At 33.6% G+C, this 16,001-nt stretch overlaps 3 protein-coding genes and 1 long non-coding RNA gene across 5 annotated transcripts; 1 reads left to right on the forward strand and 3 right to left on the reverse strand.

Moving 5' to 3' along the window:
* Positions 1-2,085: 2,085 nt before the first annotated feature.
* LOC148549960 (uncharacterized) lies at positions 2,086-3,547 on the reverse strand. The gene is made up of 4 exons (XM_088495875.1): positions 3,184-3,547; positions 2,983-3,141; positions 2,331-2,704; positions 2,086-2,103 (listed from the first exon to the last, which is right to left on the reverse strand). The coding sequence occupies exons 1-4, from the start codon at positions 3,545-3,547 to the stop codon at positions 2,086-2,088; spliced, it is 915 nt and encodes a 304-aa protein (XP_088352001.1).
* Positions 3,548-4,815: 1,268 nt separating this feature from the next.
* On the forward strand, positions 4,816-7,386 carry LOC107613451 (GTP-binding nuclear protein Ran-3). Its single transcript, XM_016315454.3, has 8 exons — positions 4,816-5,011; positions 5,116-5,185; positions 5,555-5,611; positions 5,700-5,817; positions 6,424-6,513; positions 6,621-6,800; positions 6,897-6,974; positions 7,185-7,386. Exons 1-8 carry the CDS (start codon positions 5,009-5,011, stop codon positions 7,252-7,254), a joined length of 666 nt encoding a protein of 221 aa, XP_016170940.1. The 5' UTR covers positions 4,816-5,008; the 3' UTR covers positions 7,255-7,386.
* Positions 7,387-10,484: 3,098 nt separating this feature from the next.
* Positions 10,485-11,518, reverse strand: LOC148549961 (uncharacterized). 2 transcript variants are annotated; one of them, XR_015896616.1, is made up of 3 exons: positions 11,405-11,518; positions 10,790-10,871; positions 10,485-10,685 (listed from the first exon to the last, which is right to left on the reverse strand). It is a non-coding gene; the product is annotated as an uncharacterized LOC148549961 (long non-coding RNA). The 2 variants fall into 2 exon arrangements; XR_015896615.1 differs by lacking the exon at positions 11,405-11,518 and having other exon boundaries at positions 10,790-10,927.
* Positions 11,519-12,064: 546 nt separating this feature from the next.
* Positions 12,065-14,519, reverse strand: LOC107613394 (uncharacterized). The gene is made up of 3 exons (XM_016315360.3): positions 14,239-14,519; positions 13,247-13,674; positions 12,065-13,005 (listed from the first exon to the last, which is right to left on the reverse strand). Exons 2-3 carry the CDS (start codon positions 13,643-13,645, stop codon positions 12,196-12,198), a joined length of 1,209 nt encoding a protein of 402 aa, XP_016170846.1. The 5' UTR covers positions 13,646-13,674; positions 14,239-14,519; the 3' UTR covers positions 12,065-12,195.
* Between the last annotated feature and the right edge of the window lie 1,482 nt (positions 14,520-16,001).

Genomic DNA, 16,001 nt, shown 5'->3' on the forward strand with positions numbered 1-16,001 from the left:
GTTCAGACACTTGATAAAGAGACTGATGAGTATCTTGTAGATGAATCAGATGACGAGGAAGATGATGACACTGATGAGGCTGAAGCATCCCGTAATGATGCATCTGATTATGGTGATGATGCAGGTACTAGTATTGCCTTATTTCTATAGTCAACTGGTTTAATTACATTCATATGACGTGACTCATATATAGTTGTTTGATAAATTAATGGTATTAAAGTCATGTGTGGTATCTTTGTTGAGACTGATAGTACAGATATACTTGTTTGCTTAGTCTATGTAATTATATTCCTGTTGGGATGGTCTGTCTAATTAAATTGTGTACAGGTGAGGCACGTACTCCGGATGAAACGGGCAAAGGCTACAATCTCAGGATTGATCCGTCCCGTCGTAACGCTAATCGATACACTCCATCTGTGTTCAAAAAGGCCGCCAAGAAATGCAAGAAACTTGTGAACGATGTAAAGTGGGCAATCCGAAAGTAGATGTTGTGTTGTATTATTTAACTTTTCAATGTATTAGTTAATGAATCTATGTATCTGTTAACTTTTCAATGTATTTCTTAATGAATCCATGTATTAGTTAACTTTTCAATGTATTACCTAATGAATCTATGTATCTTTTAATAGGGACATGTAAACTTAGTATGCATGATTAATAAGTACATAGAGAAGTTACAATGCTACACATGTTGTTAATTTACTGGACCTGATCTTAACTTGCATGTGTCATAAGAGTACATTGATATAAGTTACAATGTTTCAAATAGCATATTAATACATAACATCTTGAGAAAGATAATATATAAAACTACTGAGCATTATGATCGGCAGGTGCACCAGCTGACCGACGGCATCTACTACGGCTATGTCCCTCAGCACCACATTGCCTACATCGCCGTGGAGGATGCAACATTCGCGTGTCCATCTTGTTCGAGAAGCGGGTCATCCTGGGGCGATCTTTGGTCACGCGTCTTAGGAATGGATTGGGTACGAATCGCGGCCCGGTGTAAGCAGGCCATGTAGAAGGATTTTCCAGTGGCCTAAACCTAGCTCGGTAAACCCGTCGAACCTGGTCCATCTTATACACATCATGCACATACTGTTGCCAGTCCTGTCGTTGATTTGCACAACACGCAAACACATGCCGACACAGAATCCGATCCACCTTAAACTCACCACAGTCACATTGACGCCGACGGAGGTCGACAGCATACTCCAGTCCACTAGGCATCTCATGCACTTCAAATACCTCATTTTGCCTGTCGAAGCAATTAACCTGGATATTTCCTGATGCAAGTTGGTTTGCATGCAATTTCGTGGTCACAAGCTCCGAAAATACATGGCCAGCATTAATCCTTGCCTCCGCCTCGGCTCTTTTTCTGGTGAATAGCTCGTTAAGCCTGTAGAATGTTGCTTTGACAAGTGCAGTGATTGGGAGGTTGCATGCACCCTTCAGCACAGAGTTAATACATTCGACTAGGTTTGTCGTCATGTGACCCCATCGGTAACCACCATCAAATGCCAATGCATACTGTTTACGGGGGATTCGGTTTAACCAGTTAGTGTAAGCCTCGCCCCGTTCTCGTAAACGTTGGTAACACACTTCGTACTTACGCACCGTCCGCGAATATCCTGTAGAATAACAAAAAAAAATATAAAAAGGGGATTTACATACACTAAATGAATGACACGCTATTAATAACAAACTTCCAATTACTCAATATTACCTATATTAACGACAAGTTTTTGCAGGTACGGTGCCTTGAATTTTCTCAGGAAGTTTGACTCAATATGCCTGATGCAGAACATGTGGAAAGCTCTAGGAGGCGACCAAGCTCCATTACTCTGCTCCACGGCTGCATTAATAGATTCGTGTCGGTCGGATATCAGTCCCACACCATCCCGAGTCACAACATGTTGTCGCAGGTTACTGAGAAAGAAGTGTCACGCATCAAATGTCTCTCCTTCCACAATAGCAAATGCAATTGGGACGATGTTGTTGTTGTCATCCTGTGAAACTGCCATTAATAGACAACCCTTATACTTTCCATACAAGTGAGTCCCATCCACATGCACAATTGGCTTACAATGCCTGAATGCTCTAATGCAGGGGTAATAACTCCAAAAGACTCGATGCAATACCCGAATATCACTAACCAAGTCATCGCCTTGATATGCAGGCATAGTCTCAAAATGGACGACAGTTGATGGCTCCTTATGACACATGGCCTCAAACCATATAGGCAACGCTTCGTACGATGCTTCCCAACCTCCAAATATTTTTTCTACTGCCTTTTGCTTAGCCAACCATGCTTTCCGATAACTGACGGTGTAGTTGAACTTCGATTGCACGTCTGCAATAACTGATTTTACCTTTAACGAGGGGTCAGCCTCAACCAATGACTTTATTGCTTCTGTAATTGTGTTTGAAACGAGCTTGGAATGATCCTGAGAAATGGTAGATCTGGTACAAGTGTGACTACTATTATACCTCCGTATCACCCAACAATGCTTCCTGCTGATCATGCTAACCCTGATAAGCCAATCACACCCAAACCCATACTGTGTACACTTCGCATAAAATGTCAACGGCTCCGACTCATACACCCGGTAGTCTACACTTCTTCGAATGCTATACTCTTTCATCGCCCTAATAACAGATTCCCTGGAACTGAATTCCATCCCAATGGCAAATTCACCATCTGCGACAATAGAAATTTCTGGCGAGACGACAACCATATAAAAAAAATTATTGCACGGATATTTAATAACCAAATTTAAAGGTACATTAACATTCATTGCATCAATTATGATATACATAAACTTTATATCAGCTTTTATCTCATTCTAAACAAAATAAAAATCTAAACACATAATTACCTAAATAATTAACTACATACTAATTTATATTTAACTAAACCAATAACTAATTAAATAAAACTATTATCTTAAACTTACCTAAATAATAACAAATACGTACCTACACTCATATATTCCGGAAACTCCGGAACATGCATGGCCTGCAAATCCAACACTCGCATGAAAGATGGCTCCTCAAACGGCACTTCGTTCACGAGTGCATTTGCCACGTCTGTCACATCTGGGGCCACAGTGCCATCACCTTGCTCTTCATCTCCGTCTGGACCGACAACTTCGTAATTGCTTTCAAACTCTTATTCACTGTCACTATTGTAATCTTCTTGTACAATATTCCGGTCGGCCTCAGATTGTTCGAATTCAATGTACAACTCGATGAACAAGATTCGGGCACGACTTTCAAAATACATTGAAAACATCTCTTGCAAACTCGCTTCGTCCGTTACATATTTGGTTTCAAATTGGACGAATCCACCAAACACCGGTATGGGATATCTGTATAAAATACAAGATATTTTTCTCGACATCTCAGAATCAATCTTCTCACAGATCACACCTTTGAGCTTTTCAAATGAGATTGTGAAGGGAATAACAACATCTAACGGATTTTCACAAATAAATTTCACTCCTTCAGAAGTTTGTAACAAAATCTGACCAAAGTAATACATTTTTAAAAGAACTCTATCATCCATCTCTCTCACTTACCTAAATAAGAATAGAAACTTCAAAACCAAAATTTTTTACTTCATTTTACAGAAACTAAGAAGGACACAGGTAGAAGAGAGGAGAAGAAGTGGTCGAGCAAGAAGAAGAACCAGATCTGAAATCTTCTTCACGACACACACCCTTTTGTGTATATATATATGCACCCATAACTCGGACCCAGCGATTACTTGCTTCTGATTCAAAAAATTATAACACTCAAATCAGACCATGCGACTTCTTTTAGGAATTTTTAATCAAAATTTAACCACACACCCAACTCGGACCCTGCGATTACTTGCTTCTGATTTAAAAAAAACTATGAAACCCAAATCGGAACATGAGACTTGTCAAACGAATTTTTAATCAATCTTTAAACACTCACAACACAGAGGGTCCGATTAGGGTGTTGCTGCATTTTCAAATTTTTCCTCCATTCAAATCGGACCATCCGATTTTGTCACCCTATTTTCGTTGCAAAGTACTCGCACGGTCCGAGTTCTCCAACCTTCTACTGAGCAAAAAATTACCCCACACAATAGTCTAGCTCCCATGTGTCCCATAACCATGCGCAACATAACCCTGGTCCCATAACTAAAAAAATGAGCCCATATATGTTCATTATTTTAAAGTGTAGGATTAGGGTGTGTTTAGAAAATATCAAAAACTATTTTTTTAGATTTTTAACTTATGAAAAATCACATTAATATTATTTAATATTATTTTTAATTAATATTTTTAACTTTTTAAAAAATTATTTAAAAACTTTTTAATAAGTAAAAAAAATATCTTTTTTTCTTTTTGTTTTTTTTACTCTTATATATTAAAATATCTTTAAAACAAGTGCTTTAATAATAAAAATCAATAGAAATTCTTATATTTAACATTTTTAAAAAAAAATTTAATTAAATTATTTATCTAAACTTATGCTAAATAAATGAAAAGGATTTTATTTCCATTGTTGTGCTCATGCTTACCATTGCGATATATTTATTTATTTTTTATTAGCTTTTGCGTTGTCTCATTTTTCATAATAAAAATATAAAAAATGATATAATATTTTAGAAAAAAAAACTTTTGTTTAAAATTACAAATATGATTATAAAACAAAAAAGTACCTTTTAAAAATATTTAAAATTTAAAATAGCTTAAAAACAAAGCTAAGTTGGTTTCTCATGAGTGTGGGTAAGAAAAACCCGAAAATAAGTAAGTAAAAATTACCTTTTTTTTATTTGTTATTATTATTATTATTTTTCAAAATAGAGCAGCGTCCGATTGACGCTGAGTAGAGGAATTGAAACCCTCTAACTCATACATATATATATGGTTATAAACCCTCGTTGTTTTTCCATTCTGGTTTCTCGACGCTGCAAAACCAACACCAACAAATTACTACTTCATCTTCTTCTTCTCCTCCGCATACTCTCATGGTACTCTCCCTCTCTATCTCTCTCCGTGTCTGCGTTCGATTACGATTCGTGAAATTTTAAATTTGATCTTCTTTTTCATCATTTCCATGTTTTCTTGAGTGCAGGCTTTGCCAAATCAGCAAACCGTCGATTACCCTAGCTTCAAGCTCGTTATCGTCGGCGATGGTGGAACAGGTTTCACTCTCATTAATATCTTTTTCTTTTAGCTTTTTTTCCGACCTAAAACTTGAGACCTAGATTAAGCATGTTTAAACGAATGTGTAACTGAATGGAATGTTGGTTGTGACTGATGCTTATAATTTCGTAGCTCGTTCTTTTGTATTTGAATTGAATCACGTTATAAGTAGCGAGATGAATACATTATTTTTCATTGTTGCTTTTTTTTATCTTAAGGTTTTTTTGGTTCATATTAATATTATTATTTTTAAAAGATGACTTTGCTTAGTGCTTGAATGATGTGTGGCTCCTTGTCTTCTATTAAACTATGTAGTGTTACCAATTGATTGGGATTAACTTATTTGGAATTTCAAAAAAAATTTTCAGGAAAGACCACATTTGTGAAGAGACATCTTACTGGTGAATTCGAGAAGAAATATGAACGTGAGCTAGCTAGTTTCTTATTTCTTATTTAATACAATGATTTAATTTAAGAATATATGTAATATTAAATGTTTTTTTTGTTGAACAGCAACCATTGGTGTGGAGGTCCACCCATTGGATTTTTTCACAAACTGCGGGAAGATTCGTTTCTATTGCTGGGATACTGCTGGCCAAGAGAAGTTTGGTGGTTTGAGAGATGGATATTAGTAAGTTCTTTCTATCGGCATCTCTCTGTATGTGAAATTTAATCCACATCCCCTGGAGTCTGAATAGTGTTAAAATTGTTTTTTTGTAAGGTTGTGAAATTCTATGTTGCTTTTTAATGCTTGGAAGTAAATTTGAATATTTTGGTGGTTGTTTGGTTAGCATGTAGGTTATATCCATTTGCTTGTGCAAGGATACTTTCACAGTTTGTTGTCTGTGCTTTGGAATTACATTTTCTGTGGTGACTTGATATGGTCATGTTGTGGTACTTAGATTTGAACTATTAGTTGATTTTACATTCTCTTTTTTCTTCATCATAATTGATAAATTAGAATTTGTTGATTTCTTGGTCATTCTTTATTCTTCTATCTTCAGTTTAGCTGTTATGCATGCCAATTATTTTATGTCCACATTTCAATGAATATGTTATTCGTGTTGGAATTTAGCTTTTAGGAATGGTATTGAAATGTTAATATTTTTTTCCTACCAAAATATTTGTATAGCTTTTGTTTTCTCCCTTCCATTCTACTAGTACGGATTTCTTTCTGTTTAGGTATGGGTTTTGTTCCCTTTGTGTATTGTGTTTAATATAGTGTGTTATGTTTCAGTATCCATGGGCAATGTGCGATCATAATGTTCGATGTCACTGCTCGGTTGACTTATAAAAACGTCCCTACTTGGCACCGTGATCTTTGCCGGTATGTAAATGAACTCTGTTAAACCCTGTATCTGCTTTGTTTCTTGTCATTTAATGCCTAGTCAGAGTACCTTACTGAGTGCTTTCTCTGCACATCTGATTTTTCAGGGTCTGTGAAAACATCCCAATTGTTCTCTGCGGTAACAAGGTTGATGTGAAGAACAGACAAGTGAAAGCAAAGCAGGTTACCTTCCACAGGAAGAAGAATTTGCAGTACTATGAAATATCAGCCAAGAGCAACTATAACTTTGAGAAGCCTTTCCTTTATCTTGCCAGGAAGCTTGCAGGGTACATACCTGTGGTTTTTACTTTCTACAAAATAATAAATGATCAATCTTTAAGTTTGTTTTTACTTATATGTTGTTACTTGTGTTAATTTTGCAGCGATCCCAACTTGCATTTTGTAGAGTCACCTGCGCTGGCTCCTCCAGAAGTTCAAATCGATTTGGCCGCGCAACAACAGTAAGCTTTCTGTCATCATAAAATGAGGGATTTTTTGAAATTCAGTGTCAAAAATATATACGGTTTAGGATTAACCTTTTTCAAGTTTCTCAAAAATAAGTTTTCAAAATCCATTAGTTCTTTCGTAGTAGTCTTGAAGTGGGCTTCTCTTGTCTTTTTTTCAATTACTATGAATTTATGATTGATTTATGGTTTTGTCGGGTTTTGCAGGCATGAAGCCGAGCTTGCTCAAGCTGCTAACCAGCCACTTCCCGATGATGATGATGACACATTTGAGTAAGAGCTTGTGTCCCCGGATTGACGATCTTTGTGAGTTGCTGGTATTTGTGTATGCTACAATTTGAGTTTGATGCGTTGTATTATTGACCTTGGATGATAAGTATTTCAGTAACAGAGTTAATCGTTTATGATATGTGTTCTTCTTCAATTTTCAAAACCCGTAATAGTCATCCACGTCTTTTTTTTTTTGTCAAAGCGATGAAGATAATTAGAAAATGAGTTGTCTCATGATGCATTAGTCTCAACTTATTTGGCTAGGAAATCAGTTTTTACCATCAAGTTCAGAAGGGTATCCGAAAAATTTTGGCACTAATAAAAAGGACTCGGAGAGATGTGAAAGACAATAATTTTTCAAAGATTTAAAATTTGACAAAAACACCTAAACGTGAAAGCTTGACGTTAGAGACTTAGAGTGAATGGAAAACGCTGATCTGACAATTGGAAGAGCTTACTTAGAGTGAACGGAAAACGCTGATCTGACAATTGGAAGAGCTTCCTGCAAGGAGAGCTTGCAGCTACGACGATGGCGTTTTCGCATCTCGTTCTCTATCAATCTTGTATCCTACCTGTTATTTGTCTTTCTCTGTTCCTCTCTAGCTTGAAGAAGAGAAGACTCAGAGAGAAATAGAGGAGAGAAGAGAAGATCAAGCTCACTGTCTCCTCACTTTCTGTTCATTGTGGCGAAGGTGGCAGTTCCAACTGGCTCTAGGGGCGGTGATAATATATGATGGCAACGATGGGACAGTTCCCTCCTTTCTCCTCAATTGTGCCCTCTCAGCGTCTCTCTCAAGGTGTCTCTCTCTTCTCTTCGGGTTTTCTCCCCCTGCAACCACGACAACAATGGTGACGGTGAGCAGCAGTCCTCCCTTTGCTGGCGCCCTCTTCTTCCGCATCTCTCCTTGTCGGAAACGCCATTGAAGCTCTTCCAATTGTTATATCAGTATTTCTCGTTCATTGTGACCAGTATTTTTCATTCATTGTGACGTCATATTTTTAAGTTTGGGTATTTTTGTCAAATTTTAAGATCTTTCGGATGTTATTTTGTCTTTTGTGTCTTTTAGAGTCCTTTTTATCAGCGTTAAAATCTTCAAGAATCAGTTTGGTTGTTTATCCTAGTTCAGACTTCAGAAATAATAAAGATATCAAGAAAAAAGAAATAATTTGAGTTACAGAAGCTGAATTTGAATAATTTCTTAAACCATTAGTTTCTAGCTCTTGCATCAGATTTGATTTTGTAAATTGAATAAAGATTTAAATTATCTAAGCCCTTTTTTTGAAAGTTAAAACAAATGCACGGGGTTAATTGAGAAATAATCACCTGATCCATCTAATTCGAGATAAAATTTAGTTGTCAAAAAATCTGTTAAAACCAGAAAAATTGAGTAAAAACTAAAAAGTCTATAAATTAGTCAAAGTGACTTAGTTTTTAAACACTTAACTGGTTTAAATAAAAAAATATTTTTTAAATAATTAAATTCTTTAAATATATATATATATATATATATATATATATATATATATATATATATATATATATATATATATATCTTATTTAATTTCAACATTTTAATTGAATTTTTTTAATTTTTAAATTTCTTACTTTAGGTTGTACAGTTTGTCGTCCCTCTTGTGGCATTACCCAGTTCTCTCCTCTGAGTTCTCTCTACGCCACCAGATTAAAGTAATCCTTATCACAGTCCCAATCCTCTTCTCTCTACGCCACTTGTTTTAAGTAATTCTTTGCACATATATGTAAGCTGTGGTTTCTGCAGTTGTTAAGATGTTCCTAATCACTTTTAATAGTAAAAATCCTATAAAAATCTCGTGTTTGGCGACTAAGGTAGTCCTAATGTTTGCTACAACAATCTAAGGATTTCCAATTCAAATTTCCAATCCGTTTCACACACTTAAATTTCCAGCATAGCCGAAAGACACTGATAATCTAATCTGGTTTACCCAACTACAATTTTAGAGAATTAAGGTAACAACTATTGACCGAGAGCCAGAGCAGCTCACTTTTAAGTTGGTTTCATGTAATGCCAGGATTTTTTTTTTAAATAAATTAACAAAAAAAATGATTGTGATTTAGATTTACGATTTGAGTAGAAACAAATAAATCGTAGGACAGATCCACCAATTGCGAACAAAAGTTTTACACGTATCATGAAACACAATAATGATTTACCAAATGTAATTTATCACATAAAATCGGCTATTTAATATAGGAAAATTTTCAAGTGATATACTGATATACTTAAAAATTTTCCTTTAATATAAACATGTTAAAACTGATTTTTTATATGTTAAAAACTTTTTTTTTATATAAACCAATTTAAATTTATTTTTAAAATTAGAACTGGTTTCATTTTTGTGAACGGTTCTAAACCGGTGTATTACATATAAATTTGATTTAAAACCAGTTTACTGTATAAGAAAATGGTTTGATGCAATTTCTAAACCATTTCAAATAGTTTAATGTAGTTTTATGAAAGAACTATACCATAAACATCCCTAATCACAAACAAACAATTGGCATAAGCACTGGCAATTAAGTTAAGCATAAATGTTATTTCTTGAACTATGCCACTACTAGAAAAATTCAAAGAAAACTACGAACTATTGAATCAACAGCAGTTAAATTTAAATTTAACATTACAACTTTTATCACTCAATTCTAATTCAAGTGACAGAATTATCCCATTTTACATTCTGATACTACAAATTCAAAATAAATGTAAACGTAAAATTAGTTTCTGCCTCATTGTCAATCCTTAGCCAGTTATCCAGGTATAGAAGTTCACTGAAATTCAAACATTTATTCAATTGGTTCCTAACTTTATAACATGGGTTCTTATTCAAAAATTGAAATATTTCCAGTTAGAGAGCATTAACACCCAAAAAAAAAAAAAAAAAAAAAATTAACAATAACTTGTAAGATTGAGATTGGCATGTATAACTATACAACTCAGTTCAGGTAATGGCATCCAATTTCTCTTACAAAAATTCCATTATTAACAATTTCTAGTAATGGCATCCAACTTATCTTACAAAATTTCCATGAGTGCTTCAATCCAAATCCAAGTGTACAGAAGGACCAATATTGACCAACATAACTAATATCATCCATATTCTTTCACATACACATTCATCGACTCATGGTCTCATTCGATCTGAAGATAAAATTATGGTAGAGTTCTTTCATAGATATTTGCTTAAACAAAGAGGTAGTTGGCTTTCAAAATAACGACTCAGCAATCTTTAAAAAAATAGAAACAATGTCAATAATGTGCACGTCAATAGCCAGGGGGATGCGGTTGAGTGGAAGGAACCCATTCTCCCTTTACCAAATGTCAAGGGCTTGAATCTCACCTTAAGTATGAAACAACTTCAAAACTCTAGACCAATTGTCCCACTCATCAAGGTGACCACAAGCTTGACCATGGATAAGCCAGTTGTGAAAAAAAGAAAAAAAAAAAATGCACATCAATTCAATACGTTAATTAGACTAGAGCATTACAATGAATCGATGAACATACAAGGTTAGGTGCAATAACAAAGTATTTGCACTCAGGTGAGGATCGAGATTTGAGCTTGGAAGCAATTGTCCGGAACTCTTAGCTGCATTGAAGATCAAAGAGAAACAACCGAGAGTAATGTAAACGGAATGAGACCCTACCATAACGACAAATGAAAATCCAAACCAAGTGGATCAGCACACACTATGGGGTGATCTCAAAGCAAGAGAAGGGGGGGGGGTGAAATTCATATCTACTATATACAGTTTGTACTGATTTCACCAAAAAGTTTTACCACAAGCATCCAAGCAGATGCTGCGCGCCTCAACACATGTAGGGAAGAACCAACTAGCTCTAGGTTTGAGTGGCATTTCGCCCTTAACCACAGCTCATCAGCTGAATAAAATAATATAAATAAAATAACAGTGTAAATGCTAGCTTGTATGTTCCAACAAAGTAGATAGCGATCTTCCACATTCTATATGCCAGATTCAAGTTCAACACAGCTGTTTCAAATTCAAGCATGCCCATGAGAAATGTAGCCACACACAAGAAAGCAAAAATTATGATTTCGACAAATTGATGGAGCATCCAGCTACCAGAAATAAGATATCATGTAACATCCTACCATCTTACCTACATTTCAGTTGACAGGACCGTCTCCACTCACATAGCAAGATAATCAATCTAAAAACCAAGCAAATACAAGAAATGAAGTGCCATATTTGAGTAAGAGCACTACAAGATAATCTTTCAATTGATGCTTATATCAGCAGCATTATGAAAGTTAACGTTCTCATGAACATGTCAATTCTATGCATACCTGAAATATACTATACTATTTCAAAGGCAGAGAACCAACCATAGATATTCCTTATCTTGGAAGGAAAATTATTGGTAGATGTCACCGATTAATTGCGGAGTGAAAAGTAGCAAACCTAACATCATGTTTAGCCATTGGAAGCAGGGCAAAGCCTCCCACACTGGCCCTGGAAAATGTAGCTGATTCATCAATAATATTCACAGTGGAAAAATTGATGCAAATAGGGAGCTGATAAGCTCATCCAATCCAAATTAAGCATAACTATAGACTTGAAGTTGTGCAATTACAAGCTTTAACTAAGTTTTCAAGGTCTCAAGTCATTAACAATTGTTTCGCAATGAAATAATATACAAGAGAACAGGAAGTAAATGAACAGTTTAAGGCGACAAATCATAGCAATTGAGGAAATCCACAACTTTTAATGTTGAAAACAATAACAAGAACATCAAAACACCCACAAAAATACAAAACGGTTGGCTCCATAATTTGATATACTCATAATGATTATTATTAATATAGAAAGATTAACAATCAGAGGATCTAATGCTGTACATTTAAACAGTTAAAGTAAAAAATTCTAACATGACATCCCTTGTATGAATATCTAAAAATTCTGACCAACTGAAGCTAAGTTCTTTATCTCCATCAAATGTTCATCATTAGAAATATGTAGTGATATACGAAGATTAGTCAATAACTCTTCTTGTTCCCAACTTAAAGAACCAGAAGCATATATTGCCTCTAGAGTACTGCGATAGGCATGCAACTCTACCCTATGAATTCCTTCTGCTACATCCTCCTCAGGAGAAATTGGACACCCTTTATCCAAATCTCCAACATTTAAAGACTCTGCGTCACTAGAAAGGGTATCTTCATCATGGCAAGAACCTGCTAACATATTACTGGAACTTCTACTTGTACTACTACCTATCACACTACAACTGCCAACAGAACTCAGATCATTACAAGAATAATCTGGCTCCGCAATTCTTTCAAAATAACGTGTTGTGACATGGGGAGGTTTCTTCCATGTTTCACAATATTGGTTGGTACCATTAATAATGGAATCATACATGCATTTTTCACCCATTTTATTTTGTGGGTAAGCAATAACATCTACCTTTTGGGCTGTCAGAACCACTTTGGATCTTTCATACTCACCCTTATTTATAACAGCCCTCATCTTTTTGGGATAAGCATCAACAGCAGAATTACCATATGGAGACAGTCTCTTCAGTCCTATAGATGAAGCTGCAAAAGGCTTGTAGAGAGCACTAGCATTTGTACTTGAGAAACAATCACTTCTATCTTGCTGATTTTTTCTGGTACCAGGTTGCTGAACTTCATGCATCACCTTATAACTGTTTGAAATCAAATTGCAGCTAGACTTCCCACCTCCCGAATTACCAAGATCCTGGAACAAGCATAAAAGAACATAAGGACAAGGCATCCCAAAAAAAATCACAGGAACCATGGAATAAAAACGATCTCAACTCTCAAACAATATCAATTACATATATAAAAGTTTAAAACTATTTAAAAGGGTTAGAAGATACAATCTACCAAGTAAAATAGGCATCTCGGAGAATATAGCTAGTTAGAATAAAATAAACAATAAAATAAGAAAATTTGAATTTACATATATAAAAAGGTACCTGTTGATTAATGATCCATTGATCATTTATCCATGATTGCCGCACCCTCATGCCATCTTTGTGAACCTTCATCTGCTTGCAAGATGACAAGCACCTTACCAGGTAGAAATCCCGACCTAGGACCTTCAAAACAGTAGCCACTTTCCAAGAACCAGCATCGTAAACCTCCACAATATCACAAGCTTTCCAGCTCTCAGCACCTTCAATAAGAGGGGGGCAGGGTCTGATGGCCTTCCTTTGAATTCTCTGCACACCTGCCTCACTTGTCACAGTAGAGCACTCGTACTGGACGCTGTAAGTTCGCCCATTACCAGAGATAATTTGAGCACATCGAAATTCGACACACGGCCCCTCAGTGCTGGCAAGAACCTCCACTTTACTTCCCTTTTTTAATCTCATGGTGTTTGTTTCACACTTCAAACTCAAACCTGTGACATTAAAGAACATTTGTTTTTATTAGCACCATAAATAAATAAAAGTCTGTGCACTTGTTTGATGCATTATTTAAAGGATTATCACCGATTTTCTTATCATGTTTGACTGCATAAAAAATCATCAAAAACACTTTTCAGCTATGAAAAAGCAATCACAATTCATCAAACAAAATGATAGATCGATCGAATCATCGAATGAAATCATCAATTTCAATAATAATAATAATAATAATAATAATTCCACTACAATCTATAATCAACAAACGCTAACATACACTGAATCAAATTCGAACAACTTGGCCACAGTGAAACACACAAAATCAATCACAATAAATAAAATACCGAAAATCTAAACATGAGGAAAAAACCACATTTACGAATGCAAAACTACACAAATACTCTACATGTAATCGGCGAATATTTAAAATAAATAAATTGGTAAATGAAATTAAAAATTCATACAAGAAGCTACTGCGAATCGAAATAACAAGATTAATCAAAATCGAAAATAAAACATAAGTATAAAAAGTGTAATCAACCGAAGAAGATCATGCTGACCTTGATCGACGATTAACTTGGTGAATTGATAATAAGCTTTGAATTAAGCGATGAAGAAATCGCTATGGCTGTTTGGAAGCGAAGAATGAATGAAAATTTGGGAATTGGAAGAACGTAGAAAATAAGGTTTTCTGAAAAATAGAGAAATAATAATAATGAAAATAATGAAGAAATAAGGATTTCAAGAAAGAATAAATATGAATGACGGTGGAAACCGGAGACGTGAGGCCGAGGGGGAGAGGTATTCGGTTAATGGGCCTAACAGAAACTACAAACTAGTTATCTTTTATTTTAAGTGCAAGTCCTTTATAAACAAAAGTTTATCTAAGTTAAACGATAAGATTTAGTGCTTGTTTGTACACTATTATCTGAATAAAAAAAAAATCTTTTTTTCACAAAATATATCTTTTTTTGTTTTTTAGTATGTTTTATAAATTTTTAATAATAAAAGTAAAAATATTAAAAAAATAAAAAATATCTTTTTTCAGAAGCGGTAATTTATATTTTTTAAAAAAATTTTTTTTATTAAAAAATATTTTTTATATAATAAATAAAAAAAATATTTTTATATTGTTATGTTCAAACATAATTGATAGATAAAAATATCTTTTGGAATAAAATATCCAAACATAAAATTATTTTTACTTTTTCATAAGATCTTTTAAAAAAAAGATAATTCGAAAAAAAAATTTTTTTTAGAAACTCACCCAAACAAGACTTTAGAATATATTATTTATTTATAATGTATTAAATTCTATTTTATTATTTATTTATTTTATTTTTAAATTTTATTTTAATTTAAATACACTAATTTTTTATTTTTTTAATAATAAATAAATAATCTATCACTAATTTATTTTTTAATTACCCAAATCTTTAATTATAATCATTTATCAATTTCTTTATTATTAATTTTTGTTATTGTTTCTATTTATCATTTATTCATCTTCTTAATATCTAATTTTTGTTTATTATTATGCCATCTTCACAATTGCAAAAATCACAATCCTTAGAAATTCAATCAATCTCTTTATTGTAGTAATCAATTTTTTAATATCCAATCAATTTTTTTATTGTAGTAATTGATTAGATAAATAATAAAATAATAATTTATAATAGCATAATATATAGCGCTGAGAATAATTTAATCAATTGTATATACTTCTAATCAATTGAATTTTAAAAAAGTCGATCTTATATAGAAACTACATTATTTGAATTATATTTCATTGATAAATAAAGACTATTTCACCATTATTAAAAAATTTTAAAAATATATTTTATTATTAAAACTATTTAAGAGAGTTTCTTTTGACCAAAATTTATTGTTTAAAATATTTTCAGTTTAATTAGTGTATATTAAGCGTTTAAATTTTAAAATTAAAATTTAATTTTAAATAATATTATAAAATATTTTACATAATTATTTAGTTATATCTATTATTTTAGATAATTATTTAAACAATATTTTTTATTAATATAAAATTATATAATTAAATATACTTATAAAACTACTTGTTCATACACTGACCCAACACTAAGGCCTAAGTCCAAATACACCAAAAGGCCCAATCCAAAGATTGGCCTTCGTCATTCACCTAAAGAGGTCGGACTCAACACAGACTTCCTTCTAAAGAAGTCGGGCTCAAGAGATAGCTGGCAGATAACACTTATTCAAATAAGTAACTGCCCCTAAAATCTCTCAACCCACTTCTAGAAGCCATATTCCAACAATCTCTAGATAAAGGGACGGTTATCCACCT

Source organism: Arachis ipaensis, chromosome B8 (genome assembly GCF_059453495.1).
Source record: "Arachis ipaensis isolate K30076 ecotype BB chromosome B8, ASM5945349v1, whole genome shotgun sequence".
NCBI lineage: Eukaryota > Viridiplantae > Streptophyta > Magnoliopsida > Fabales > Fabaceae > Arachis > Arachis ipaensis.